At 44.9% G+C, this 27,010-nt stretch overlaps 1 protein-coding gene across 1 annotated transcript in view; it reads left to right on the forward strand.

Annotated features, from left to right (window-relative positions):
• LOC147734927 (zona pellucida sperm-binding protein 1-like) overlaps nt 1-26,683 on the forward strand; it is a 111,750-nt gene extending 85,067 nt beyond the window's left edge. The window contains exons 10-12 of the mRNA XM_086953688.1: nt 1,768-1,849; nt 1,941-2,045; nt 26,506-26,683. Coding sequence (XP_086809814.1) covers nt 1,768-1,849; nt 1,941-2,045; nt 26,506-26,663 — 345 coding nt within the window. The 3' untranslated portion in view covers nt 26,664-26,683. The remainder of the gene's footprint in view (nt 1-1,767; nt 1,850-1,940; nt 2,046-26,505) is intronic.
• The last annotated feature ends 327 nt before the right edge of the window (nt 26,684-27,010 follow it).

Below are 27,010 nucleotides of genomic sequence, written 5' to 3' on the forward strand. Positions count from 1 at the left end.
TGGGGCGGTGGATTGGATTGGACTGGATTGGAGTGGGGCGGTGGATTGGATTGGACTGGATTGGAGTGGGGCGGTGGATTGGATTGGACTGGATTGGAGTGGGGCGGCGGACTGGACTGGATTGGAGTGGGGCGGCGGACTGGACTGGATTGGAGTGGGGCGGCGGACTGGACTGGACTGGATTGGATTGGAGTGGGGCGGCGGACTGGACTGGATTGGATTGGATTGGAGTGGGGCGGCGGACTGGACTGGATTGGATTGGATTGGAGTGGGGCGGCGGACTGGACTGGATTGGATTGGAGTGGGGCGGCGGACTGGACTGGATTGGATTGGAGTGGGGCGGCGGACTGGACTGGATTGGATTGGAGTGGGGCGGCGGACTGGACTGGATTGGAGTGGGGCGGCGGACTGGACTGGATTGGAGTGGGGCGGGTTGGAAGGGAGAGCGCTGGGCTGGATTGGATTGGGGCAGGTTGGGCTGGATTGGATTGGAGTGGGGCGGGTTGGGCTGGATTGGATTGGAGTGGGGCGGGTTGGAAGGGAGTGGGCTGGATTGCGTTGCAGTTGAATAATTGGGCTGGGGTGGATTGGGCTAGATTGGACTAGGGTGGGTTGGATTCGAAAGGAATGGGGTGGGTTGGATTGGATCGGATCGGATTGAAGTGGGGTGGATTGAATCTGATTGGAGTGGGGTGGATTGGGGTATATTGCACGACTGTATGCTAAGGCATAATTTACTAAATTATAGATAAAACAGAAACAAGGTTACTTTGCAATAATTAGAACAAGCTCAAAGTCCCATTTCGAGAACCGAGCCCACAATCAAAAACCTAGCATGAGTCTGCAAAATGAAGATTTGGGAAAATGAAATAATTGGTGGACCGACCTCGAAAGTGCTGCTTCAGCTCCGTAGCTTGCTTTTAGCTGCATGGCAGCATTATTGGCGAGTTAACTTTTCGTAAGCCCTGTGTTGAATACAGTTCTGTTCCCATTATCTGCATTATACATGGGTTCACACTCGAGTCTACTGCCCTCTATTTGCAGGGCACTAGAAGTTATAAAGAACAAAATAGTACCTCAACCACGTCCGGAGCAGGGGACTGACACTGGTTTAAGTTGAATCAATCAGTGCTTGGTCCCTGCTCCATGGAAAAGAACACATAATATTGGTCTGCAGTGACCCTTTTCTACTCTGTAAAGAAGAATGCCATGCAAGCCAATAAATGGTAAGCAGTGGGCAGGTTCCAAGCACTTTCTTTACACAATAGTGTCTTGCATGCGAGATGCATGTGCTAGCCCATGCTCTCACAGATTCAAACCTAATAAGAGTCCGAACCCCTGAATTTGCATCTGCTGCATGTTGCTAGCTGTATAGTTGGTTGATACGAGCAAAGCCGAATTCGAAGACTAGCGAATGGCGGTGTGGGCAGTCTTGGGACACATACATAAATGGAGTCCGTGTGCTCTGGCTCCTTGGTTTCATGTACATCACAAAAAAATGTACAATCAATATTTACATTTACCGAGAAGATCCCTTTTCCATGATAGTAAATATTTGCTTCCAATATGTTTACACAGCAGTTGTGTGTGCGTGTGTATGTGTGTATATATGTAACTGTGTATTTTTTTTTGCAAGCACTTCAGTTGCATCTTTTATGCAGTAACTTTTTTCTTGACTTTGTGGTAAGAATTACATATGGGAGGCGTGTTTTTTTTCAGATTCAGTAGATTAAAAAGAAGTGCCATTTTGGTTTTTTTTCATTCAAGGTCTACTTTTTCTGCACGGCCTCTGTCTGCCATCCTACTGCTGCAGAGCAGTGTGACCCACTGTGCCCCCCACCTAGAAGAAGTAAGTAGTCCTTTTATTGATTGTTATTTTTGTGAAACTATCCATCTTTGATTCCGGTTCATTTTGGTTTTTTAAATTATTATTTTTTTAGGACAGAAAAGGTTTTTGCATCTGGTTGAAGACACGCCACTGAATTTAGTAGTTTCTCCAGGACCGGTAATTCTGCGGGGAAAGCCTATTGTGGACCAGAAGATAGGTGAGCAAGTTAACAGAAAGCAGTGGTACTATTCATTAGGTTTTGTTGGAAAACTTCCATCCTCTTGAGACACTCAAGTGCAACTTTGCAATCTAAATGTTGAGTGTATGTAAGGTTTAATATTGGCATTTTATCCAGATGTGATATCTGGAGCACAGGCATTTTCAGGAATTCTGTAATTCAGCCACTCAACTTTGTGGGTCCTCTTGTTCTTCTCCCTTGTTGGGCCTCTTATTATTGTAGAGCTACATACTGAGAAATTGCAATTAACTTTAATGTTGTAATTGGAATACATTTTAGATTTTTGAGCTTCCATCTTTGTATTTGATTCATGATATCAGTAGATCTTGCTGTAGAGTACTAGTTGACATTGACCTATCTTGCATCTGTTTGTTGCACTGGGTAGGGTATGGGCTCGCCTTTGAAGCCGGAACATCACGTATTGCAGCACAACTGGATGTTTTCTAAACTCTGTCCTTGCGCTCCAATCCAAATTCGAAGAATAGAATAGACTGTGGCCATGCAGGGATCCGGCTGAGCTCATTTCTGGATCATCAGACCAAATACCATGTGCTCATGTGAAAAATGAATGTCCTTTTTACTTGAATGTTGTTTTTAATTCATGAAAGTATACCCTTACTCCCCATGAGCAGCATGCTTAACATCATGGAAATTACTTAAGCAAATGTGTTGGTCTTAACTGCAAATTGCTGCTTTCCAGCCATGTGAAAGCAATAATGGACCACCTTTTCAAAACTAGAACAAGAGCAATGATGTGTGATACTCTTATCTTTTACAATTGAAACATCCAAAAAGGGAGAAAAAAAAATCTTGATCACACCCATAATGCAAAAACATGTTTCAGCCTTCTTGGCAGTGATTATTAAGTCTTCATCAAGACAGTATTATAGTTAAAGTAGTTAAAGGATCTAATGTATTTATATCCTAAATTATTACTTTAGGTATTTATACCTAAAGTGGAGTGGTGTTGGCTCAGGGGTTAGAGGCGGCAGACCCGGAAGCTGAGATCGGCCCTGGACCAGGGTTCAATTCCCCGCCCCGACGGGGGTTGGGCTCAATAATTCCACGGACTCGATAATTCTCACTCTGGTGCCTACTCGACTCACGGGTTCACACTCTGCGACTCTGGGCAATAGCTTGCTTAATCTCCACAACGGCCCCTCGCGGCGGGATGCCTGGCTTTCACCTTGTGGATACCCTGCCGGGGTATCTCACAGGGGAATACCAGGACGGGTTCCCTAAGCAAGCGCATAGATGCCTGCGATGTGGGCGATTTGCGCTATATAAATACATGTACATTTATACGAAGGATTCCCCAACTTCCCCTGCTTTGAACGGAATTGCTTATAGGTGGTTAGGTGATCTAGAATCCCGCAATTAGGAAGATAATTGTACTGTGAATGTTGGATAATCTAAAGAGAAAAGGGACTCCTGCATTACAGAAACTAACTGAACATTCAGACATGATAGTATTGCACACCACAAATGGTAGATGATTGTACGCTTTGGCTGGTCGCACATGCAATAATGGCTTTAGTAAACTTTGTGCTCTACAGAACACCAATTAGAAAGGCAGTGGGAGACTAAAGTTTTCAGAACAGCAATAAAGAGCATGTATTAACTTCCCTTAAATAAATGATTCATCTGTATTGCTGAATTGCATTACTGTTGTGATGATGCCACTTGAGTTCAAAGTTTATATCGAACACCGCAAGCAGACTGGAGTAGAGAACATGGAGTATCTGTTGCATTCAGCTGGAGGCTCTTAGCCCTGCAAAATGAAACTTCACAGGCACAGTTGCTAAATGGCATAGTAAAGCAACCTGCCTACCATTGCAAAGCGACAGTGCAAAATTTTAAAACCTGCAGACTAAACATCGCAGATTGCCTTTTCATTGTTACCTACAGAAGCATGAGCACACAATTGCAATATTTAATATTAACTTGTGTGTTGGGATACAGACCCTCTTACTTAAAAGAGAATCCTTCTTGGAGTGCAGAGAGCAATTTGCTATTACTGTTTTACAATTTTTTTGAACTTCTAGGGATCATTTGCCAATTGACCCAGGAGTTTCCATGGAATACCCGAGTGTTTCAATCTTGTGAATTTATTTGGAAAATAAATTGAGCCTAATGTGACCTCTTTTAAAGAATGACCATTATTTTACTTCAGGAGCTATTCAATGATGTTCATAATCACTGAAAAGAACCTCGCATTCATTGAATCACATTTTCTTTAGAAAGGATAATTTTCTTTCAAAAAAATATATTTGATTGAAAACTTCTTACTTATCTAAATTTCAGGGTTGTGATCTCACCCAAATCCTTTTAAACTAAAAGGATTATTTGAGGGTTTTTTTCTGGCACATTGTTTTTCATTTTTGACAAAATAGCTTCGCTTGTTGTCAGATGTTGGTCCAGTGGCAGGAGGAAGGCTCAAAGACCATTTCAACCATTGCTTCATCTGCCTTTCTGATTCTCGTCTACTTGAAGATTGTATGATCTCTTGGAGAACTCCCATTGCACCCTCCATTTCCCCCCCCCTCAAAAGATCCATGAAAGTCATGACATCCTGGGGGTTCATGTTGAGACCTCTGAAGTCCAGCACCAGTCCATTAGCTAACTGTTCACCCTCATGAGCTAGTTCACTACCATGCCACTTGTTTTCAAGGAAACACACAGCTCAAACAGACCCAAAAGCTAAAGCACATCACAGCCAACCATTTGATGGGAAAATCTTTATATTTTTCAATGTCTTGTTAACCCCTTCACTGCGGCGGCTATTCCGCCGCAGTGCAAAGGGGGCGGGGCGGCCGCGCGGCGGGGCCATGCTGGTGACGGAACCGCTCCGTCACCAGCCGCGGTTGAGCTGTGCTCATGACGTAGCGGTTCCGTCATGGCCCCGCCCGCTCAATAGAACACGCCGCGCAGGCGCGGCGGCAGGGCCATGACTGAACCGCTCCGTTATCAGCACAGCGCCACCGCAGCTGATGACGGAGCGGTTCCGTCATCAGCATGGATAGGGTTAACTCTAGGCATCCCCTAGTGGCTACTAGTGAGCGCCTGAGGATATTCTACAGGGAGATCCCCTGCTGTGGTACAACTGTTCCGTACCACCTTGACTTGGTGTTTGTAGATCTCTTCAAAATTCTTCTCCAAAAGGACCTGCCTTTACTCTGCGGGCCACTCTTCAGGTCGTTGTTCCTTCAGTATCTTCTTGGCCTGTGAACACTACTAGCTCTCTACCAGCTGTATGAGTTGCTACTGTTCCACCTCCTATGGAAAACTCGTGGCACTACTTCAGCATCTCCTACTAGGCCTGCTACTCGTAGTCTCTCATATTCCTCAGCACAGCTGTCATTGTTCAACCTTCCATAGGTATGAATACTCAAATTGGAGCGTCAAAACCAAGCTTATGAGAAAGAAGCGAGCATGCAGCAAAATTCAGTCTCATGTTGGTGCTTGGTTTGACGCTCCTTTGTTTTTATTGATTACCTTGAGGGGGACAGGAGCGCCCTGTGTTCCCTTCCTCTCGTTACAATTACTCAAATTGGAGACCACAAACTGCATGGGGTCTGGATCCTCCGTAACCAGCTCCTCATGAGGCTCTGACACCTTGTGTCTTTTTTTTTAATTTTTATTCCAGTACTCCAATGGGGCTCACCCTAGATCAAGGTCACCACCTTGATAAATCTTGAGCTTTCATTAGAAAGTGCTCTTCTATACTCATGGTTCCTCCATCCTTCCTATTAATGATGAAACCTTTCATGAAGGACAAATTGGATGCAGTAATCCAATGCCTTCATATCATATGTTGCCTTTGGTCCAAGACTGCTAGAACCTGCCATAGATGTACTGCTTCTTCGATCTACTATTACTCCAGATAAGATGAAGCGTATGGACTAGAGGATTGCAGAGGTTGAAAGTGCCTCTGCTTTATTGGTGAGATATGAGAGATCCGATGGGACTCTTTACACTTATTTGCTGAGGAATTTTCTCAGTAAAGAAGGCAGACTTAAAAAGAAATTCCTCCAGAATGGATGATATCAAACTACCTAAATATGGGAGCAGATTCCTTTCACCTCATCGTTATTGCCATTGTTTTTTAATAAATCAATTCTGGCCGCATCTGAAGCCACAAGCCCAGCACAGATTTTTGAAATTCCCCGGTTTATGCAACCCACATTTCTATTCCATGTTTGCGTCCACATGCAAGAGGTTAGTCGGACATGACGACTTTAATAGTTGTTGGCATGGTGAAAGAGAATGAGAAGCACTATCCTTGAATACCTCCACGATCAGTGAGGTTTCATACTCCCTTAGTGGTTTTATCCTCCACAAAACGCAAAAGTGCAGATCGAGAAGAGAAAGAGGCGACAACCTTCTGCAGCCACATGGAAGCCTCCTGCTGGTGAGCAGTGACCACTCTCTCCCCTTCCATCTGCCACCCTGATTGAGAAAAGCAGAGTGAACAATTACAATGTCTAATCACCTGAGATAGATGTGTACTGAATATTGTGCAAAATGGCTATTATCTCGGATCCAAAACTTTTCCACCAACTATATCATCGCTGGAATCCACCCAATACCACCAGGAAGACTGTCGAAGTGTGATGAGAAGATGTCTAATCACCAAAGCCAAGAAAGGAAAGTTATTTTACTCATGTGCCCGAATCCCTATTAAAAGGCAAGCTACTGGGCCCAACTGTGGTGGTTGAGGCCTTTACTCCTGATGCCCCAGGACCCAACCTACTATGGAAACTGAGCAAAGTACCCTTCTGCACTTGAGTCTCCATGGTAGCTGTAAATGAGAAGTTAAAGGTACCCTCTGGGGTAGGTAGATGCAGCTTAGTCAACACGATGTATAACTCAGTTTGTTCCGTAATTTCAATCCGTGTTCTGTTGAATAGTAGCTTTTATATGAAAAAGGTCTTATATCTTTGAATGTGTAGCATTAAAAATAAAAGCAGCAACACAATCCTCCTTGAGGTCAGGGCTTTAATGTTTATCCGTCAAATCCATGTCCCACCCTCTTCCTTGCAATGTTGTCAGGATTATTTCCCATTCACTGGTGGCCATATCCAGGGAATGCGCACACGTAGGTTTTACTCTCCTTTGACTCTTAGAAAGCAGTCAAGTGTCTTTGGTGCCTCAGCACCTTCAAAAGCGACCTCCCTGAGGCCAAACAGGCCTGTTTCAAATATAACCTGTTCCAGCAGCCTGTAAGCATTCAACGTTTCAATGGGTGCACTGAAGGCGGGCACTTGGAAGCACTATTTTTGTTCTGAGGAGTTGGGCTGCTTGCAGTACATGCAGCAGCACCTTGCAGGTGCAGACTCTCTCCAGAGCAGCGCTGCCAGCCTCAATAGAGATCGGAGGTGCTTCTAGCTTCTGTTGGCTCAGTATGTTCATGTTTCACAACAAACGAGGGGAAAGGGAAAGCGAAGGGGTTGATCTTTGTGCTCTCGACTGGATTATAAGGATGGAGCAAAATCCTCTCTGCATCCTTGGGAGTCCATGGGGTCAGTCAGGGGACAGGTCTCCATGTACAATTTTGACTCACAGGTCACTGATTCAATTCTCCTGGGCAACAGCCTGAACTTGGCAAAACTCAGTACCAGCAGTCCCTTCTGGCATATGAGGTTCCCACAATACCTTCTTGCAAGGCAAAGAATTCTCCTGTCCAATCATTAATACCAAGGTGGCCTCTCATGGCGTACAGAGTCACTTCTAAGGCTCATACAAGTCATAGCTCTTTGTTGGCACAGCTGCTTTTATGGCGGCCTACAGGATCACTATAACAAGGTGTTAGGGGTTGAAGCACGGCTCGGTTCACTTTGGCCCTCTCCTACCATATTGGGGGTTGCCAAATCACTTCTGGTCATGGGCAACGTCCCAGTCGGTGCACTGCCATTTCCTCGCACCTGGAGTTCTCTCGGTATGGCTCCCTACTGGACCTCACTCCCTCTAATGCTCGCCTCTTCCTCACAGGTCATACTGGTCTTGGCAGGCAGACAGGTGCTAGTGCTCCAGGGCAGGTGGTCTTGGTTTTCCTGGGTGATGTCCCCCTTACCCTTCAAGGACTCTAGCAGACCTATCCCCAGCACTGGTCACAAGAAGTTCTTGCAAAGCTTCCCCATCTCACACAGCCCATCTAGCTGCTTGGCAGATGACCTTTTTGGATTCTCTACCTCTCCTTCTGATAGTCCATTGACAGACACCAAATATGATTTAGGGTATTGGTCTTTGAAGTTTTATTGGGGTTCTGCTTCTTTTGAAGTGTACATTTTTCTTATTCCTCTTGAAAGGCTGCTTATTACAGCAGGAAAGACTCTGAAGCAGATAGTCAAGTCAAGTCAAGGGATTTGTATAGCGCACTACATACCCATAGGGTTTCAAGGCGCTTAGGAAGGGGAGGAGGATTACTTGTCAAATATCCATGTTTTAAGTTGCTTTCTGAATGCTAGGTGGTTCTGGGTAAGGCGGAGGTGAGCGGGGAGTGAGTTCCATGTTTTAGCAGCCAGGTATGAAAAGGATCTGCCACCCATGGTGGTCTTGTTGATGCGAGGTACAGTGGCGAGGGCTTGGCTGGACGAACGTAGTTGGCGGGGGGGGGTGTAGAAGGACAGTCGTGAGTTGAGGCAATCTGGCCCGATGTCGTAGAGTGATTTGTGTGCGTGGGTAAGCAGACGGAAAGTGATTCTCTTGTCAACGGGTAGCCAGTGGAGGTCTTTAAGGTGGCCAGAGATGTGTTCGTTGCGTGGGATGTCTAATATGAGCCTGGCTGAGGCGTTTTGGATTCGTTGGAGTTTCTTCTGGAGTTTTGCGGTGGTGCCTGCGTAGAGGGTGTTTCCGTAGTCCAGTCGGCTCGTGACCAGAGCGTGGGTGACTGTTTTCCTTGTTTCGGAGGGGATCCAGCGAAATGTTTTTCTGAGCATGCGAAGAATGTTGAAGCAGGAAGAGGATACGGCGTTGACTTGTCTGTTCATTGAGAGTGAAGAGTCCAGGATGACACCTAGGTTCCGTGCATGGTCTGTCGGGATGGGTGCTTTTCCGAGGGCTTCTGGCCACCAGGAGTCGTCCCATGCAGAGGGGGATGTACCTAGGATGAGGACTTCTGTTTTGTCCGAGTTCAGTTTCAGACGGCTTTGTTTCATCCATTCGGCAACTTCTTTCATTCCTTCGTGTAGGTTGGTTTTGGCGGTGCTGGGGTCATTGGTGAGGGAAAGGATCAGTTGAGTGTCGTCCGCGTAAGAGATGATGTTGAGGTTGTGTTGGCGTGCGATGGCCGCGAGGGGGCTCATGTATACGTTGAAGAGGGTGGGACTGAGCGAGGATCCTTGTGGTACGCCGCAGATGACTTCAGAGGCCTCGGACTTGAATGGAGGAAGGCGGACTCTCTGGGTTCTTCCAGTGAGGAACGAGGTGATCCATTCAAGTGCTTTTCCTTGTATTCCGATGTTATTGAGGCGTTGTAAAAGGGTGCTGTGGCAGACTGTGTCGAAAGCTGCAGAGAGGTCAAGGAGAATGAGGGCGACTGTGTCTCCATTGTCCAGTAGGGTTCGAATGTCGTCTGTTGCTGCGATGAGGGCGGTCTCAGTGCTGTGTTTTGCTCGGAAGCCAGATTGAGAGGAGTCGAGGGATTTGTTGGCTTCGAGGAAGGCGGCGAGCTGGTTGTTGACGGCTTTCTCGATGACTTTGGCCGGGAATGGGAGAAGCGAGATGGGGCGGTAATTTTTGAGTTCGGTGGGGTCTGCTGTTGGTTTTTTCAGAAGGGCGGTGAGTTCAGCGTGTTTCCAGTCTTCTGGGAAGGTAGCGGAGTTGAAGGAGCAGTTGATGACGTCTCGGAGGTGCGGAGCTATGACGGAGTCTGCTTTGTTGAAGATGTGGTGAGGACATGGGTCTGTGGGGGATCCAGAGTGGATGGAATTCATCAGGCGGATGGTGTCCTCAGTGGAGATTGGGTTCCAGTCGTTGAGGGTGTTCACGGGGGGGAGATGATCAGCAGATGGCGGGGTGGGTTGGTTTCCGGGTTGGTTGTCAAAGCTGTTGTGGATGTCTGCAATCTTGTTGTGGAAAAATGAGGCTAGGGAGTCGCAGAGGATTTGAGAGGGGGTGATGTCGTTGGAGTTGGCCGAGGGATTGGAGAATTCCTTGACTATGTTGAAAAGTTCCTTGCTGTTATGGGCGTTGTTGTCAAGTCGATCCTTGAATGCTGTTTTCTTGGCTTTTCGGATCAATTGGTGGTGAGTGCGGGTGGCGCATTTGAAGGCGTCCTTGGTGCTGGTGGTTGGATCTTTTTTCCAGGCCTTTTCAAGGGAGCGGCAGAGTTTCTTGGACTTCTTGAGATCATCGTTGAACCATGAGGCCTTCTTGCTGCCAGGTTTGCTTTGACGTTTTTTCAGTGGTGCTAAGGTGTCAGCGGTGTTGGATAACCATAGGGTGAGGTTGGCGGCGGCTTCGTTGGTGTTAGAAGAGAGGGCTGGGGAGTTTCGAAGGAGCGATGCGGAGATTTGGTCCGTGGTGATTTTGTTCCAGTTTCTTTGCAGGGTAGGTTGGAGGTGGATGTTGGGTTTTGGTTTGTTGTAGGTGAAGTGGACGCAGCTGTGGTCGGTCCAGAGGAGGTCTGTGGTGTGGCTGAAGGAGACATGGTTGCTGGATGTGAAGATGGGGTCGAGTGTGTGACCTGCGATGTGGGTGGGTGAAGTGACTAGTTGTTTAAGTCCGAGGTTGGCGAGGTTGTCCAGGAGGGTGGTGGTGTTGCGGTCGTTGATCTTTTCAAGGTGAAAGTTGAGGTCTCCCAGAAGGATGTAGTCTTTGGAGGGGAGCGCGTGTGGAGTGATGAAGTCCGTGATGTCTTCACTGAATTTAGCTCGGGGCCCTGGTGGTCTGTAGAGGAGGGTGCCTCTGAGTGTGGTCTTGGGGTCGATGTGGATCTGGAAGTGAAGGTGTTCGGAGTTGGCGAGGTTGGCGTCAGAGCTGGTTGAGATGCGGATGGATTTCTTATGGACGATAGCGATCCCTCCTCCTGTGTGGCTGGTACGGTCTTTGCGAGTGATCTTATAGTCTTCAGGGATGGCAATGGTGATGTCTGGTGCGGAGGAAGCGTTCATCCATGTTTCCGTTAGGAAGGCGATGTCCGGAGAGATGGTGTCTAGTAGATTCCATAGGTCAATGGCGTGTCTGTGGACCGAGCGGGTGTTGAGAAGGATGCATTGAAGGTGGTTGTGGTCGGGGGTTTGTGATGTGGTTGTGGCGGAGCTGTTGACGGTGCCGCTGAATTTGCAGGAGTAGCAAGAGAAAGGTCCATGGGTGCGTCCAGGAGCGGCTTGGACGCAGTTGGGGGCGCGACCGGGGTCAAGGGCTAGGAGGGTGGCGGCATCGTAGGTAATGCGGGGGGGCTGGGCAGCGCGAGTGGCAGGGGGTCTGGCGCTGGGCGCGGTCCAGGCGCGGACGGGCGTAGACGGGCTTACCTTTGGCGCACCTTCGGCGTGTCCGAAGCGCGTGGACGCTGCGCGTGGGGGCATTGGCCATAAATGGATGGTGGAGGGGGCGGAGCGTGGGAGGGTCAGCAGCTGGGAGGCGGTAGCGTGGAGGAGGGGCAGGGAAAACAACAACAGCACACAAGATGGAGGTGAGGGGAGGCGAGGCAGGGGCAGTAGGTCGCCTGGGACAGCTAAACTTAATACTGAAATATACAATGCTGCCAGGTGGCCAAATAAAGTTACATGCAGTGCAGGGCGGGCGGCGCTACAAACACACAAGCGCTCTGAGCAATGACAATATCTTAAACACAGCGCAAATTGGTTACATGCAGGCGACACCAGTGACCAGCACAATGCAGGCGATACCGTGGCAAAATTAGCGGTGTGAAGATCACCAGCAAGACAGCAGCTGTGCTGGGAGAGGAGCAAGGGAGCAACCGGTCAGGAGCGAGTCCGGGCGGTCACAGGGGCTGGAAGGACGAGGTAGGCTCAGTGAACGTGGGTGGGAGGGTCAGCAGCTGGGAGGCGGTAGCGTGGAGGAGGGGCAGGGAAAACAACAACAGCACACAAGATGGAGGTGAGGGGAGGCGAGGCAGGGGCAGTAAGTCGCCTGGGACAGCTAAACTTAATACTGAAATATACAATGCTGCCAGGTGGCCAAATAAAGTTACATGCAGTGCAGGGCGGGCGGCGCTACAAACACACAAGCGCTCTGAGCAATGACAATATCTTAAACACAGCGCAAATTGGTTACATGCAGGCGACACCAGTGACCAGCACAATGCAGGCGATACCGTGGCAAAATTAGCGGTGTGCCAAAGGAGTGACTAGATTTCACACCTGGGTTTCGGGCACACTGAAACGTGCATATAAAGCTTAATCCTGGCCTCCCAGCCCTAATATTTGATTCCCTTATCCCATCTCCTTAATTATGTGTCCAGGAACCTTCCTTGTGATATATCACTAAATCACAGAGCACCATTTTGAAGTCTTATTCTCCCTTCCTCCAGTGTCTCACACCCAGCTCACACGAATTCAGCAATACACACATCAGTCTGGGTGTATTCTTCTACTTTTCATATCTTCATCAAAAAGGCCTGGGCTTTCCAAATGCAACCCAGGATCCTCCATCAAATGTACCATTGTAGGCACACTTTCACTCCGTGTACTTACGCAGCCACATACTGTCTAGTAATATCAACTCCATATACTCTGCCACCCCAGGTGCACAAACATTCAGCACACACATTTATTGTGGTGCACTACTCTGTACTGTATTATTTCTGTATTGTTCCATGGTGTGCTAGACATCTAACTGTCTGAGGGTGAGTAAAGCACACATCTGTGAAATCTGGAAAGAAATGGGAGTGAGCCTGCAGGCCTCACTCCAGTGATGCAAGGTAAAAAGTACCTGTTCACACCTACCGATCACTACACTGTATGCTGCCACCACTGTGCTCATGCTGCTGATCTCTTGGCGAATGTGGTAGCCTTTCACCACAATGAGTCGCACTTTGGGCAAGGACCAATGAGTCTGCGGTCCATGAGACAAACCTATGTCCTGATGCCCAAACATGATCCAGGTTTGCCTATGACCACGCTAATCCACATTGGAGATCTAGACAACAGTACATTTAGGCACTCAGTGCAGAGATCCAAATCTTTTACCATGCCACAGACTTTTCCATCCCAACAAATCATGTTTCTTCCTTGTTTGGAAAAAAGGACTGACGCATAAATTCTGACTCCTTTCTGACTGCCAAATAAACAAACCGAACAGAAAAACATTAAGGATATGAAAACCCAGAGGCCCACCCTCTCCACAGAAAGATATCCTCCATGGTAGTGTGCTTGTTTCTGGTCCCCAATCCTTTACTTATTCTGCAACCTCTTCTAGAATGTCTGGAAGGCCACCTCCAGTAGCTATCCAACCCATCTAATGTTTAAGGGAGGCGAGTTACTACCTCCTACATCCATCAGTTGGTCGACCTGTTTCAGCCAGTGCCTTAAACTAAATCTGGCTTTCCTCAGGTCCTTTTTAAAATAGTGTAGTGTAGATTTTGCAGCCAATGCTTCCAGGAGTGAAGCGGTAAGGGGTACCGGAGTGCGAGGACGGTGCAAAAGGTACAAGGCAGGCTCTGACCAGAAAAGCTGGTCAACCCCTTACCGCTTCACTCCTGGAATCATTGGCTGCAAAATCTAAGCACATATATGAGAAGGGAATCTCCTCTCACACTTAGAGAAACACCTTAGTGAGTGTAACACATAGCCTGGATTACACTCCTTTTTAAACTGCACTACACTCTATTTTAAAAAGGTCCTGAGGAAAGCCATATTTAGTTTAAGGCACTGGCTGAAACATGTCGACCAACTGATGGATGTAGGAGGTAGTAACTCTCCTCCCTTAAACATCCCCAAGCCTTATTTTAACCGTTGACGGGGGCCCAGTTATTAACATTTAATTTATCCTCGGGTACTGGGACCCTCGCCAAGCCGTTTTAACTCGCACTTCACTTTACACTGCACTCTCAGTAAAATACCAGCTCCGCTGTAATCAGGCGTCGCAGCACACCAAGGACACATTAGGTGTCACTGGGTGGGCCCGATGATGAAGCATGCCACCAACCAGGTTGGTTGGTGAGGGCTTCATGAACTCACAAACCAGGAACCCATGACAAATCTAATCAGAGTCCTAACAATATTGGTCATATTTAAGCCAGTCTCTTTTGATAACACATATAAACTACGGGGACTCGGACTAGCTTTCTAGTCCTCTCTCTGATACGCACAAATTCTGAAACAAGCCACAGTCCACCTACCAAGGAATCCAGGGCATTCATATGGAGAGAAGTCTACTTCAGAAGCACTTTATTCCAACGAAGTGCCAACATTATTTCATACCTTCATCAGGACTGCAGGTTTTTCCTCTGTAGTATACTTTATAACCATTATTGACAGAAAATGTCATTTACAAATATGTTTTCTGAGGCCAGTATAAAGTTGTCCCACCCATTAAGGAGACCTTTGCCTTCCTCGGAACTGAATGTATGTCTTTCAAAGTGCTTTGGTTCTCTATCTGAAAATATTCCAAATGTTCCAGAAGTCTAGGTTTCTTGTATCAATCACGTCAGCATGCAGGGTATTGAGATTCAAGACTTTTATTCCCATAAATCTTACATAATCCATAACATAAAGCTAGTCCTGTGGCTGCATCTCAAATCTTTCCAAAGATATTCTCTGATATCAATGTTAAGGAATGCATTTAGTTATCAAAACCTTTGCAGACCCCTTCCTATCTAGCAGGAAGTTCCTCCATACTTTAGATTGAGATCCTAGCAGCCACACAACACCACCAAGCTTGGAGAGACTACAATTATGTCAATTCTAGGCTTGAGCACAATGAAATATTACATTTTAGATAGCCTCTTGCAACTTTATTTATTTACCAGAAATGGTAGACCAAAGGAGGCGATGACTGGTTTAAGGGACAATTCTATTTTAGAAATCTGCAATACATCAAATGGATGTCTATCAATTGAGCGAATAAACTCTGCACTTTGTATCTATGGCCTCTAACAGCCTCTTTAGGTACCACACAGTTTCTTGATTTATCAAGGGATGGTCTTGGTGCTATATTAGGTGCTTATGACTGTCAAAGGAGGTCCCTGGAAATAGAAAAAAATTGCTTATCAGCAATAGGACCTCTTCTTCAGCGGAGTCTCCCTTCAAATCCCATGCAAACCAACTGAAACCCTTGTAAAGAGTGAATAATTGTATTGCATTTAAGGAAGAAACCCTAAAAATCTGAGCTATATGCCATTAATCAACAAATACTGGTGGTCTATAGTTCCTCTGAAGACCCCAGTCTATCCAGTTACCTGGAAGCTGGTTTGTTTTTATGGATGAGCATCAAAAGTCTCTCGGTGCTTTGCCCATGCAACATCCTGCTTCTCACTTTCACTTAAACAGACGAAGTGTTTCTGGTGCTGGAGACATATGCCAGAAATTAACCACTGCTCCACAGGATTATAACATGATGCTCACCAGCATGGTGTAAGACTGTGCTGGATACTGGGGGTCTATCCAGGAAAAGATATTCCTTTAGCATGGGTATGGTTCTCTTGTTGGGGCCCCTTAGTTTATCTATCCCCTAAAATTGTAGGGTGTTTTATGGTAGTTGGTTTGCTGCCAAATTTGTCTCTCCTCATGTCCTGATGCATTGCTACTTAGCTCCCACCTTCTCCCTGCAAACCCCCTCCCCCTTTTTTTCAATCTCTGTGAAGCCAAGAACTCTTTATGGTTCAAAAATCATCTGGAGGAACGATATTTTGTTTCACTTGACTGACACTCAACCAGAGCAAACAGGTCAAGTGGTGTCCTGGGCACAAAGCAACCCTTGAACAATGACTGTGAAATGGGTTCATGGTCGCAAGAACAACCATTTCAGTTGGTGATTGGTTCCCTTCAAGAATTTGGTGAGATCTTTAAATAAGATCGAACAATTGGACTCCGCCACCTGTCCCCAGGGCAGGATATACGCTTGCTGCATATTCAGTGTTCTGCTTTTTTTCTTGATGGAACGGGATGCTTTGTGGAGAAAGGAGAAGAACCGAGACTGGAGACTTGGCTAACTTCCCTTTATGTGATTAGGTCCATATCCCTAGGACTGTAGGGAAGATCTATGCTGCTGAGCACTCACAAGGAGGTACTGTCCCCCCTTGCTCAGAAGCTGCCTTGGTATGCCAGTGCTTGACAGGAGCACAGCTTTACTGCTGCCAGATACTTAGCCCTGTTCAGTGAGACCAAAGTTTGAGGCAACTCAGTTCTTCCCAGGCTGACTCCAAGATCGGACCAGCGTGTTTGAGCCAACACAGCAGGCGTGAGGGAGGTACATTTCCTTGCCACTGGCATCTGTGTGGTTCTAGTGTTATATTGAACATGATATAGCACAGGAGACTCTCTCCAAAAATAGTATCTCCATACTTTCCACAAGTCCAAGACCAGACAACAAACTGAAATAACTAGGTCTTCAAAGTTCTTTTTATTTTTAATCTGGTAAAATCCATTCAAGAGTGAATACGAAAAATAATTTTATTCCAGTAATGGGGAGCAAGGTAGGATAAAGGCCGGCCACCATATCTTGAGGTGCGGATATGGTGGGTACAGGGCAGAGCTTTGTCCTTGGATCTAAGGTTTCTGCTGGGACAGTAAAGGATGCGCTTCCTTTGTAAGTTGATCTGGCCCTTGCCTTCCAGACCATGTGTGACCGAGGCGCTGCACTACACCAAGAGCTTGAAGGCCCCATACAGCCTCTTCTGCATGTGCAAAAAATCTTTGACACCAGTGAGTGGCATCAAGTTGGTCACTGGTAAACACGGTGAGGTCCTGCATGAGCTGCAGAGAAAACATGTCACCCTGGTGTACCTGTGATCCGAGTCCAGGCCCGCGCACATCCAACTAAGCTGTATTCTGCAATCATGATGCTCTGGTGCGCAGGTACATGGAGCACCTACAAAGCTTGACTCCCCTGAAGTTGACCCCAACATTGGAAGCTTCATGTGTACACGGCTGCACCAACAGCACCCTGATTTTTAAGGTATTACCAAGTCCTAAGATGCACCTTACTCACAGAGCAGATACTGCTTATAGTTACCCTACGTTAGGTTAAACTGTGTTCGTAATCCTAGTTTCCCGATTTTCAGCGCTCTCCTGTTTGGCTCAGAAAGGAGGAACATGTTTACTAAGTTAATGCAAACAAAAATTTCCAGCGCGTTTCTCAGTAACAGAGCCTATTTACTTTACTTTGCTTTAATATACTGTGTGAGAGTAGTAACACTGACTGAACTAGCCCTTCTTCCCCACACTACCACCCAAGAGTGGGCCATTACCTTGCTACACCATGAAAGCCAAAACCTGAAAAGGAGTTACTTAGTAGCTCAGAGTGCAGTAGAATTCCATTTCTCTGTAAGACCAGCAGTGTTTTTTGGTAGCCACATATGACCCAGAGAACAAGCTGAAAAGGAGTTGTAGGGGCTCAGGCATGAGGCCATACTAGAACCTGGAAAAAAAGGCACCACTGACCACCTATCTTTGAACTTGTCCAGTCTTAATTGAAGGGTCAAGTGGTTTGGAAGGTGCTACACTTTACACTCATTTCAGAGATCTTAACTCTAACACCGTAGTACACTCTATTAGGATGACCATGTGCTCCCCTGCCCGAGTGACCAGACTGTTTTTGTTGGCCTTTCGTACAATCTGCTCACTGTTGCCTTGGCCTGCACTTGTAATTCTACCTTTATAAATATGTTCTGTGACCTTGAGGAGTGCACCAAGGATGTAGTCTTTTGTTGACATGGGACTATTGTCCAAACGCTGAATTGGAGAATTTGTTTTCTCCTAGATCATATAATAAAACCCTATGGGGGTAAAACTGGGCAATGCATGTGTGATATCTGAATGATCACAATAAAAGTTGGGCCAGTGGCTGGCTAACTTTTTTAAAATTCTTTATTGAATCTCACTGTGTTTAATACAAATTACTCCAATGGGAAAAGCATGGAGAACAGTGTACACTTGGTGTCATTGCACCTATAGGAAAGGAAGGAAAAGGAAGATGGGTTTTTCAATAACAGCATCTTAACCGGAGAAGACTCAAAAGGAAAGAAAAGCAGCATTCAGCAGACTCTACCCCTATAGTATCACATCATAGCAGGGGCTGATTGGCTTTCTACTTGGGTTCATGTTTGGTTAAGTTACCTGGGGCAATACCTCACTGCAGGCATGGTACCTGAGGCAGTACTTGTCGGATGGTGCTAATAACTTCCTGCCGGGTAGTGTGGTAATCAAGACCGGCATAATGGTAGTTCAGGGTAGTGGCTACTGCCGCAATTTACTGGCCAGCCCCGTACATATGTCCCTGAATACAGATTCGAATTAAATTCCACAGGAATGTGAGATTTCTATTTCTTCCAAAAAATCTCCAACTTTGACCATCTTTAATATTGGCTAATATGAAAAGGTGCTGCGTTGGTTACTGAAATTTACCAGTGCATGTTCTCTGCCTGTGGGGTTACTAAGTTTGCGCCCACATGTCTAGTCTCAGTTAATATGCTTGTTGGAGTTTCAAGTAAGGCTTTAATTACTGTACGAAATCGTATCACTCGCCAAACTTTTTATATGAGCTGTGACTTGGGTTTCAAAAGCCAAACCGTTCCCCTTTCAGTGTAAACCAGTTTCTGTGAGTGAAACCATCAAAGTTTTGATAAGATATGAGATGCATGTGGCACATGTGCAACACCAAAACATCATTTCAATGGTAACCATGGTACTGACAAAATGACAGAGGGTAGGAAAGAGGGTTATTAGTAGGTAGGGGTCGCTCTCAGCTAGTATTAATACCACAAAGACTAATAGGTCAAGTCTCAGTAAATGAAACCTGGAAAAGTTTAGATCTCAAATATTCAGATACTGCCACTTTTAAGAACTGCTCTATAATTGACCATCTTCTTATGCAATCTTCTCACTCAGAAATTAGTCTACTTCGATGTAAAAACATATGAAACTAGCGATCACAAACTGCTGCAGGCGGCTTTAAATCTCAGTATTATACAGAGGGAACAAGCGGCTGCAGTATCACATTCAACAGGGACCGAACACCATACATTAGTCAGAAGGTTAAAATGGAACAAGCATCAGGCTACGTTATTTTATGTATGGGGAAAAAAACAAGAGTACAAAGGGAAGCCTCTTGGAAAACAACCTAGTGTGGTCAATTGGACGAGTTGGATTTGTGCCTTAAAATCTATACTTGCCAAAAACGACAAAGATAGCCCACATGGAACGACCACATCCTTTTCACATTTTAGACACAACAATAAAATACTATGCACAACAATAAGTAAGCTTAAGAGGGCAAAAATAGCACATAGGAAGGCAGGAACAGAAGAATCAAGGGAAATGTGCAAAGATCTATCGAAAAAGCGCAGACACCAGTTATGGTCTCTGAAACAAAATACATTGGAAAAAGACTGGATAACGATACACGAGCTCTCAAAACCAAACAAACCACGTCAGCTCTGGCAATTTATAGCTAGCTTGGAGAAAGGTAAAGGCTCAATTCTGTACATGCAGATGCCTGGCTCAGACATGTCGCCACAATCTACATTGAAAAGGAGGGTATCACAGACCCTGGATTCCCTGATATTTGTTCCTCAGACTGCGCAATAACAGAAGACTCCTCCATGGAATTCTTGGGTAAAGAACAAGACCGTACGGCAGTTGAAAAGGTAATAAAAAGATAAGAAAGGACGGGGCACCCGGGCCTTAACGGTCTTCCAGGAGCCATCTTTAGAGAAGATCCGGTATATTGGGGCAAAATTTTATCCAATCTGTTCATTGAATGTCGACTGAAAGCAAAGGTGCCGGATTCATGGCGAGACTCCTTTTTACATCCTATCTTCAAAAAAGGAGAACACGGACCCAAAAAATTATAGATTAATTGCCCTTTTAGATGTTGAAGGAAAAGCCTATGCCAGTACCTTATTTAATTATTTAAATAGTTGGATCAAAGAGACAAATTCTCCCGCCTTCCCCCCCACCCCCCCCCCACCCCCCCACCCACCAGGCTAGATTCCGCAAAGGCTGCTCCACAATTGATAATATCGTGGCCATGTCGTATCTGAACCAGCACGCTAACGACAAAAATAGCAAACCTGTCTTTGCATGCTTTGTTGACTACTCGGCAGCCTTTGATGGAGTGCCTCGACACAAGCTTAGGGATAAGTTGCGCAACTGGCATATCCCAGTAGGTCTTCTTAGCGCCATCATTTCATTGTACAGTAACACCTGGATCAAAGTGAAGCTAGCAGATAATACCACAACGAAGAAGTGCTGGACAAACCGTGGCCTAAAACAGGGATGTGTCCTTGCCCCCACATTGTTTAATTTATACACGGCTGACTTTGGGAAGAAGCTTCAAAATGCTAGTCTTGTAACTCCGAAAATTGGAACCAACAAACTGCAAATATTACAGTATGCAGATGACTTGGAGGTAATGGATCACACAAAAATCGGGCTACAAAGGGGCCTAGATGCCCTCAATAACTACAATGAAAGAAATGAACTTCTAATAAATGCTCAAAAAACTAAAGTAGTTATTTTTGGACACTACCCAAAAAAGGCTCTTTTGAAATGGCATGTGGGCAAAGAAATAGTCACAGCAAAATTCTATAATTACCTAGGTTGCTGGCTAAGTGAAACCGGTAAAGCAACAATACATCTACATAAAATGAAGGCGAAAGCACAGTCAACAATGTATGCCTTATGCAAACTAAATGACAATGCAAAGCCCAACAACTGTTGCGATTAGGAAAGTAATATAAGCAAAAATCAGGGCAATTGCTGATTATGCACAGCAGGCATTCCCGGGTAAAATTGAATCCATGTTAGACGAAGCACAATGCCAGGCCTACAAACGCATTTTCAAACTGGCCAAACAAACGCAGCAGCCTAATTTGTCTAGAATTTGGTCTGAAGCAACAAAGTAAAGAATGCTTGGGAACGCATGTGAAATACTACTACCAAGTCCTAACAGCTCCAGCCGGAAGCCTAAAGAGCATGCTGAAGCCGATTTACGGGGGGTCAATTAACCCGTGGCATCGTTACACAAAGGTAGCAGTGGAAACGCTTGGATTAGCAGTGGAAAATTGGGATCAGGGGACGGTAAACTATCTGGCAATCAAAAATTCAATCAATAAACAATGTTATCAACTGTCGCACCAAAGTGATCTAGCAGAATACGCAACAGGAAGAGGCTCACCTTGGCTGATAAAATAGTTTGCCGGGAGTAAAATCCAGCCATATCTGAAGCAAGCTCTGGGAAGGAAAGCACTAAACATTGTATGGGGCAGACTGGTGCCCCTCCCCATTAAAGAATTAAACCCCGGGTGGAGATCTCTAGAACATAGAATCAGATGTAGAATCTGCGATTTTAAATTTGAAACCTTGCTACACTTGATTTGTTGTTGCCCCGGTATGTTGCAGTCTCGTAGGATCCTTTTAAAACAAATATGGCTGCGCAACGGGGTACGGACAGCGAAAGAAGCAACTTCGGTTCTCTTTTCCTGTACTACACCACAGGACTTGGCCAGATTTGGGAGATACATGGCCGAGTTGCGTCTTATGCTTATGGAATAAGAGGGGCCAGGCATTATAAAAGGCAAATTGGTCTGTTAAACAAGTACTCTCCGACAAGGCTGAACCGACAATGAACTGACAACCATTTGCAAATTTAAAAATGTATATAATATATCTTCTAACTAGGTATTTACACGGTTGTAAGTAAACACATTGTTTTTTATTTTACAAGAATGTCTTGTTTTTTTTAAACAATTGTTTCGATTTGCTTTTAAAATCGCATGCAAGTTATATTGCAGATGGTTTTAAGTAACTGTGCAATACAAAATAAAATAAATACGAATCCTTGATCAACCCTTGTAACACTGCAGACAGTCAGGCTTAACTTAGGAGACCGGTATGTGTAAAGCATTTAATACCACCAAAACAGTAAATAAGTAAAAGGCACAACACTATTAAAATCCAACACCAATTTATAAAACTAAAGAATATTTTTATCTTCAAAACCACAACAAAATGACAGCGTAGGGAACGGGGATATGAATTTTTAAAGATTAAATAAAAAATTGTGTATTTTAGCGCCAAAAAGTCTAAAGCGCCACTTGCGACTTTCCGGTCTCGCTGGGCTATGACAGTCATAGCTTTATGCCAACCGTGATGGAGCGCGGTCTGATAATCAGTAGGATAGATCCCATTTAAAAGTTTCTTCAAACTTCTTAGATCCAGTGCCAGATTAAACAGGGACCCGTGTAGCACAATGCCTCATTGAGCCTCTGGAAGTCTTTTTCCTTGATGGTGAGGAGATCTGGAGCTTTCAGCAGGACAAACCAGTGCGGTCAGGCTGATTTGGGAGTCAAGCAGCCTCCTGGAGACTTTCTGAAAACGTTGCAGAAAGTTTCCAATTTACTATGGGGAAAATAAGCATCCACTATCTCAGGGCAAGGGTTCAGAGACTCTGGATTTCCTTTTAGGGGCTAGGACTCCATTTCCCACAATGCACCTACACAATCCAGGCAAATTCCAGTTGCCACTAGTCAGCTGGGTTGTTCTCTTTTTAGGCTTTGTTGGTGACTTCTTCCAGCTCTGTTGTACCTGTAGCTGATCAGGCAGTCCACTCCTTTCTCTTTGAGTCCGGCATAGTCCTTTCTTGCTGGAGTCTTGAGTTCAATGGGAAGAGTATTTCAGAGTGCAGGCTTTCTACAGTGTAGTCCAGGGGTGCAGCAAGGCAGTCTTTCCTCTTCAGTTCCAGGAAGGGATCTGCTAAGTTCTTGCTGCTCTTCCAGATGTATCCTCTGTTTTGGGATAGGAGGGGCGGACTTACTAATAGGGGTATGACCCCTCCTCCTGCAAAGTTATGTTATTTCTGACCCTCAAATGCACTGTTCTTCCAAAAATCAAAATGGAGAAAATGTCTCCTTGGTGTGTCTGTGTAACCCAAACAAAAGGTGTAGCTAACAACGGACTACACTTCCCTTCCAGCCCCTCTCTCAATCTGATTAAGGGGTGCTCCCATCTGGTTGGGGATCAAGATAGTGGGAGCTGGCCTGGGTCCTATGACCTTTGTTCTACTGCCTTTGAAGTCCAGTTTATCTCCTTAGCCCAATTACTCTCCGATCCTTCTCCAGGAAGCAAATCTACCACCAGATGGCTGTATTGTTTTAGCCTCAGCCCGCTTCACACCTACCCAGGGAGCAGCTTGGCTCAGGCTTATCCATCAGAAAAGGCTACTACTGGGCTGTTTTAGGTTTCTTCAGAATAGTTCGTTTTTAAAGTACTTTCCTGTAATAGTTGTATTCAAATCAAGTTTGGTAAGTTGTTGGGTTTAATGTGACCAATAATGTGATACTTCAAATGGTATTGCTAGGTCCAATGCACAGATAGTCTTTAATACTTTTAATAAAGCATTTCCCCGGTTAGCCTATGGGGCTAGCAGCAATATAATAGGAAAAATTACTTTTGCTGGTTTTCCTTACCACTAGATATAAAACCTTTTATATTCCAGCTTTTTAGAACAATTCACCCTACCCTTGGGGCATCTAGGGTGAGACCTTAGGGGTGATTTAGAAGTCATAGAAAGGTAATTTTTTACTTTAGAATTAAAAGTACTTCTAAAGTCATATTGGGACATAGTTGTATTTTAAAACCAGCTGCATGAAATGCCTGGCTTTAAAATGACACCAGACACAACAGCAGTGCAAAATCAAGTGTATTAAGACGTTCTCTAACCTTGCATGCTCTACCATATGCTAGGGACTTCAAGCTTGGTATAATTCTAATTGACAAAGACCACCTATTACCATATACCTTTAGAGAACCGAACACTGGCCCTGGTTAGCAGAGCCCAAGGCACTTTCAGAATCAGTAACCACCAGCATCAGTCCAGAACATGGGGGTGATCATGGCAAAAATGATAAATTTCCTAAACCAGGAAATTAAAAATGTAGATGTAGTGAGCAGGTGGTAGAGTGGAATAAAAATCCATCCTATCTTGTTTACACATGAGTGAGAGAGCAATGTTAGTGTGCATGGCTGACTCATTGAATGAAGAAAGTTAAGGTTGGTAGTGGGTTTCAAGAGGCCAAACATTCTTTGGGGCAAGGCTGGTAGCTGAAGCCAAGAATGGCACCATAAAGGCAAATATATTTATAGGGCTGTGCTACTGTAGCTACTAACTTCATGATATAGCGACAAGTCACTAAGAAGAAACCATGGAAGGTGTACCCTTTTTTCAGTAATGTTGACAGCTTGTCATAAAGGATAGGTTTTTACTAACCCTCTGTCCAGTGCTAAGTTTGTAATAGTAGAAGTAACTGTGCCCAGAGTCATGCTCAGAAGCCTTCCGCTTATGCTATTGAAAGTCTGTGCTGAATAACCAAGCTGCAAAGTCTGAATTCAACCTGATGCCTCTTCCATCCACCAATGGCCAATCTGCCCTTTATCTCACTCTTTCAGATTATTTTTCATACTATATTTCTTTGTCACTATTTATTTTTTTCATCTTTCTCGTAGTCCTCCTTTCCCCCCTAGGGTTTTATTTCACTCTACTTGAGTCAGTCTGATGAAAAGAAAGTGCTGCTCCACAAAATGAGTGCCAGTGGACCCTGCTTGCAATGAATTTCCAGTTAAAAGTAAGCGCTGCCTCTGTCTGGTAGCCATGAATTCCTCTGGAAAGCTCTAATCTTATTAGTACTCTGCTGGGAGTTTTGCAAACAGAAAATGTTAGGCCTGAAGCCAGTCTCTTGCTATTGATTATTCCCCACCCCACAAACAAATCAAACTAAAATGTTTACACTTTCTCCATCCAAGATTTTCAGGGGATCACCAGAAAAAAAGCAAAATGGTAACCGCTCTCCTCCCTTCGGCTCATTCTCCCCCGAGGCTGCAAGTCCTGCCAGTCTGGTGTAGTTACTCCCAAGGATCAATGAAAATCTCCATTCCTAAGCACTCCTCCTTGTTGACTAGCTCACATGCTACTTTTGGCTTTGCTATCCCGTGGAGTGCTCCCCTTCTCAAAGGTACACTAGAAGCTCTTCTCGAAGAATATCCCTGGAAGCCTAGGTGCACATGCCGCGGGTGCCAGCCTTTGAAGTGCTAACAGCTTATTCCACTGGATTCCTAATACTGGAATAATAAATAAGCGGTATAGATAATCCAATTATTCCACTGAATTCCAAATGCTGGATTAATAAATAAGCGGTATAGATAATCCAATTATTCCACTGAATTCCAAATACAGGAATAATAAATAAGCGGTATAGATAATCCAATTCCACTGAATTCCTATTACTGGATTAATAAATAAACGGTATAGATAATCCAATTATTCCGCTGAATTCCTAATACTGGATTAATAATAAATAAGCGGTATAGATAATCATTTTATTCAACTCAATTTCTAATACTGGATTAACCATATTTTCTAAATTTTGTGTAAATGGCATGCCAAACAAAAGTACATTTAAAAGTATGATGTAGAGTCTGTTAAACTTTTACGCCCTCCTTCCAGTTTTGGAATCCTGTTTTGTCACTGGACAAAATGTTTGTGCAAAGTTTCAGTTCATTTACTTTAGGATATCAGCAGTTTTCTTCCCATGTGTAGCTGGGGTCTGAGCACCAGGCCTCCCCTACTCTTGAATTCAAAATGCTCAATGTCCAAATCAAACAAAATAAGGAGGTAACTAGAGGCTGTATTTCGTCGTGCTTTACTTTGTTAGTACATTTTCACTGAGGTGATCTGTACAGGCTTAATGGTTTATTCGTCCCTGTAGATCTGATGTCCACTCCATCACCATCTGCTGGTGACACCTTCACACCTGCACAGAGCATGTGGCAAAGCTAGAAGACTTATTAGTAAGATGTTCATGGTTAGCAAAACCCAATGTTTGCAGCTATCCCTTTGATGGGCTGTCATTTGGTAGATGTGCGGTTATCAACTGTTGGTGTTCTATGTTTCAGACCGTTAATCTTGGTATTTGTAAATACTGTCCATTTTGAAAAAATTGTGCTGATTGTTTCTAGTTTAGGTAACAAATGTGAAAATACTATTCTGACTTGTACTTCTACAAGACTTTTCTTCTTTATAAAAAGCACTTAGGATCCTGTTATACAAACAGGAATTATGTGCTCATCCACACCAGCACCCAAAAAAGTGTATTTTAATTGTTGATGAAATGTTAACTTCACATTGTGTCGTATTGAAGCCCTATCCCTCATGGCCATTCTGTGTCTGTGTGTTTGTGGTGACACTTGCTGGTCATGTTGGGCCTAGTGATCAATACATGTGCCCTAGGTTTATGTTCTCCTTTTTATTTCCTCTATAGGGTCATCACCTCTTCCAACCTCTGCGCCTTTGCTGCCCACCTGGCTCCCAGTTGCTGCAGGGGTGGCCACAGGCATGGCTGTCACACTTCTTGCCTTGTCTGTGCTGTGCTGGAGGAAAATTGGGCAAGCTGTGTTTGCTGGAACTATGCAAAAGTGAAAATAAATATTTTAAAATCTTCAGCTGAGGTGGGCTCAGTTTGTGTTGTGGTAGAAATTCATTTTGGGTACTGGTTGGTCCTTAACCTGTTAAAGTTGTTGGGTTTCAAGACCTTACGTCTTGCCAACATTTCCATTTCAAAACTGTGGATTGAAAGAATGTTAGACAGGTGCAGGTGGAACGCAGGGGGTGGTATTCCTTGCTTTGTTTTAAAATCATAAAGGCTTTCAAATCATTGATACAGAGAAAAAGTTGTATTGTTAGGCACAAATTTGACTCTTTAGCCTTTGCGTCTACTTCAACCCATCCAGTGAATGCTGGAATGGGATCAGTTTGAAGGCTGAGTC

This window comes from Lissotriton vulgaris, chromosome 1_2 (assembly GCF_964263255.1).
Source record: "Lissotriton vulgaris chromosome 1_2, aLisVul1.2, whole genome shotgun sequence".
NCBI classification, from domain to species: Eukaryota; Metazoa; Chordata; class Amphibia; order Caudata; family Salamandridae; genus Lissotriton; species Lissotriton vulgaris.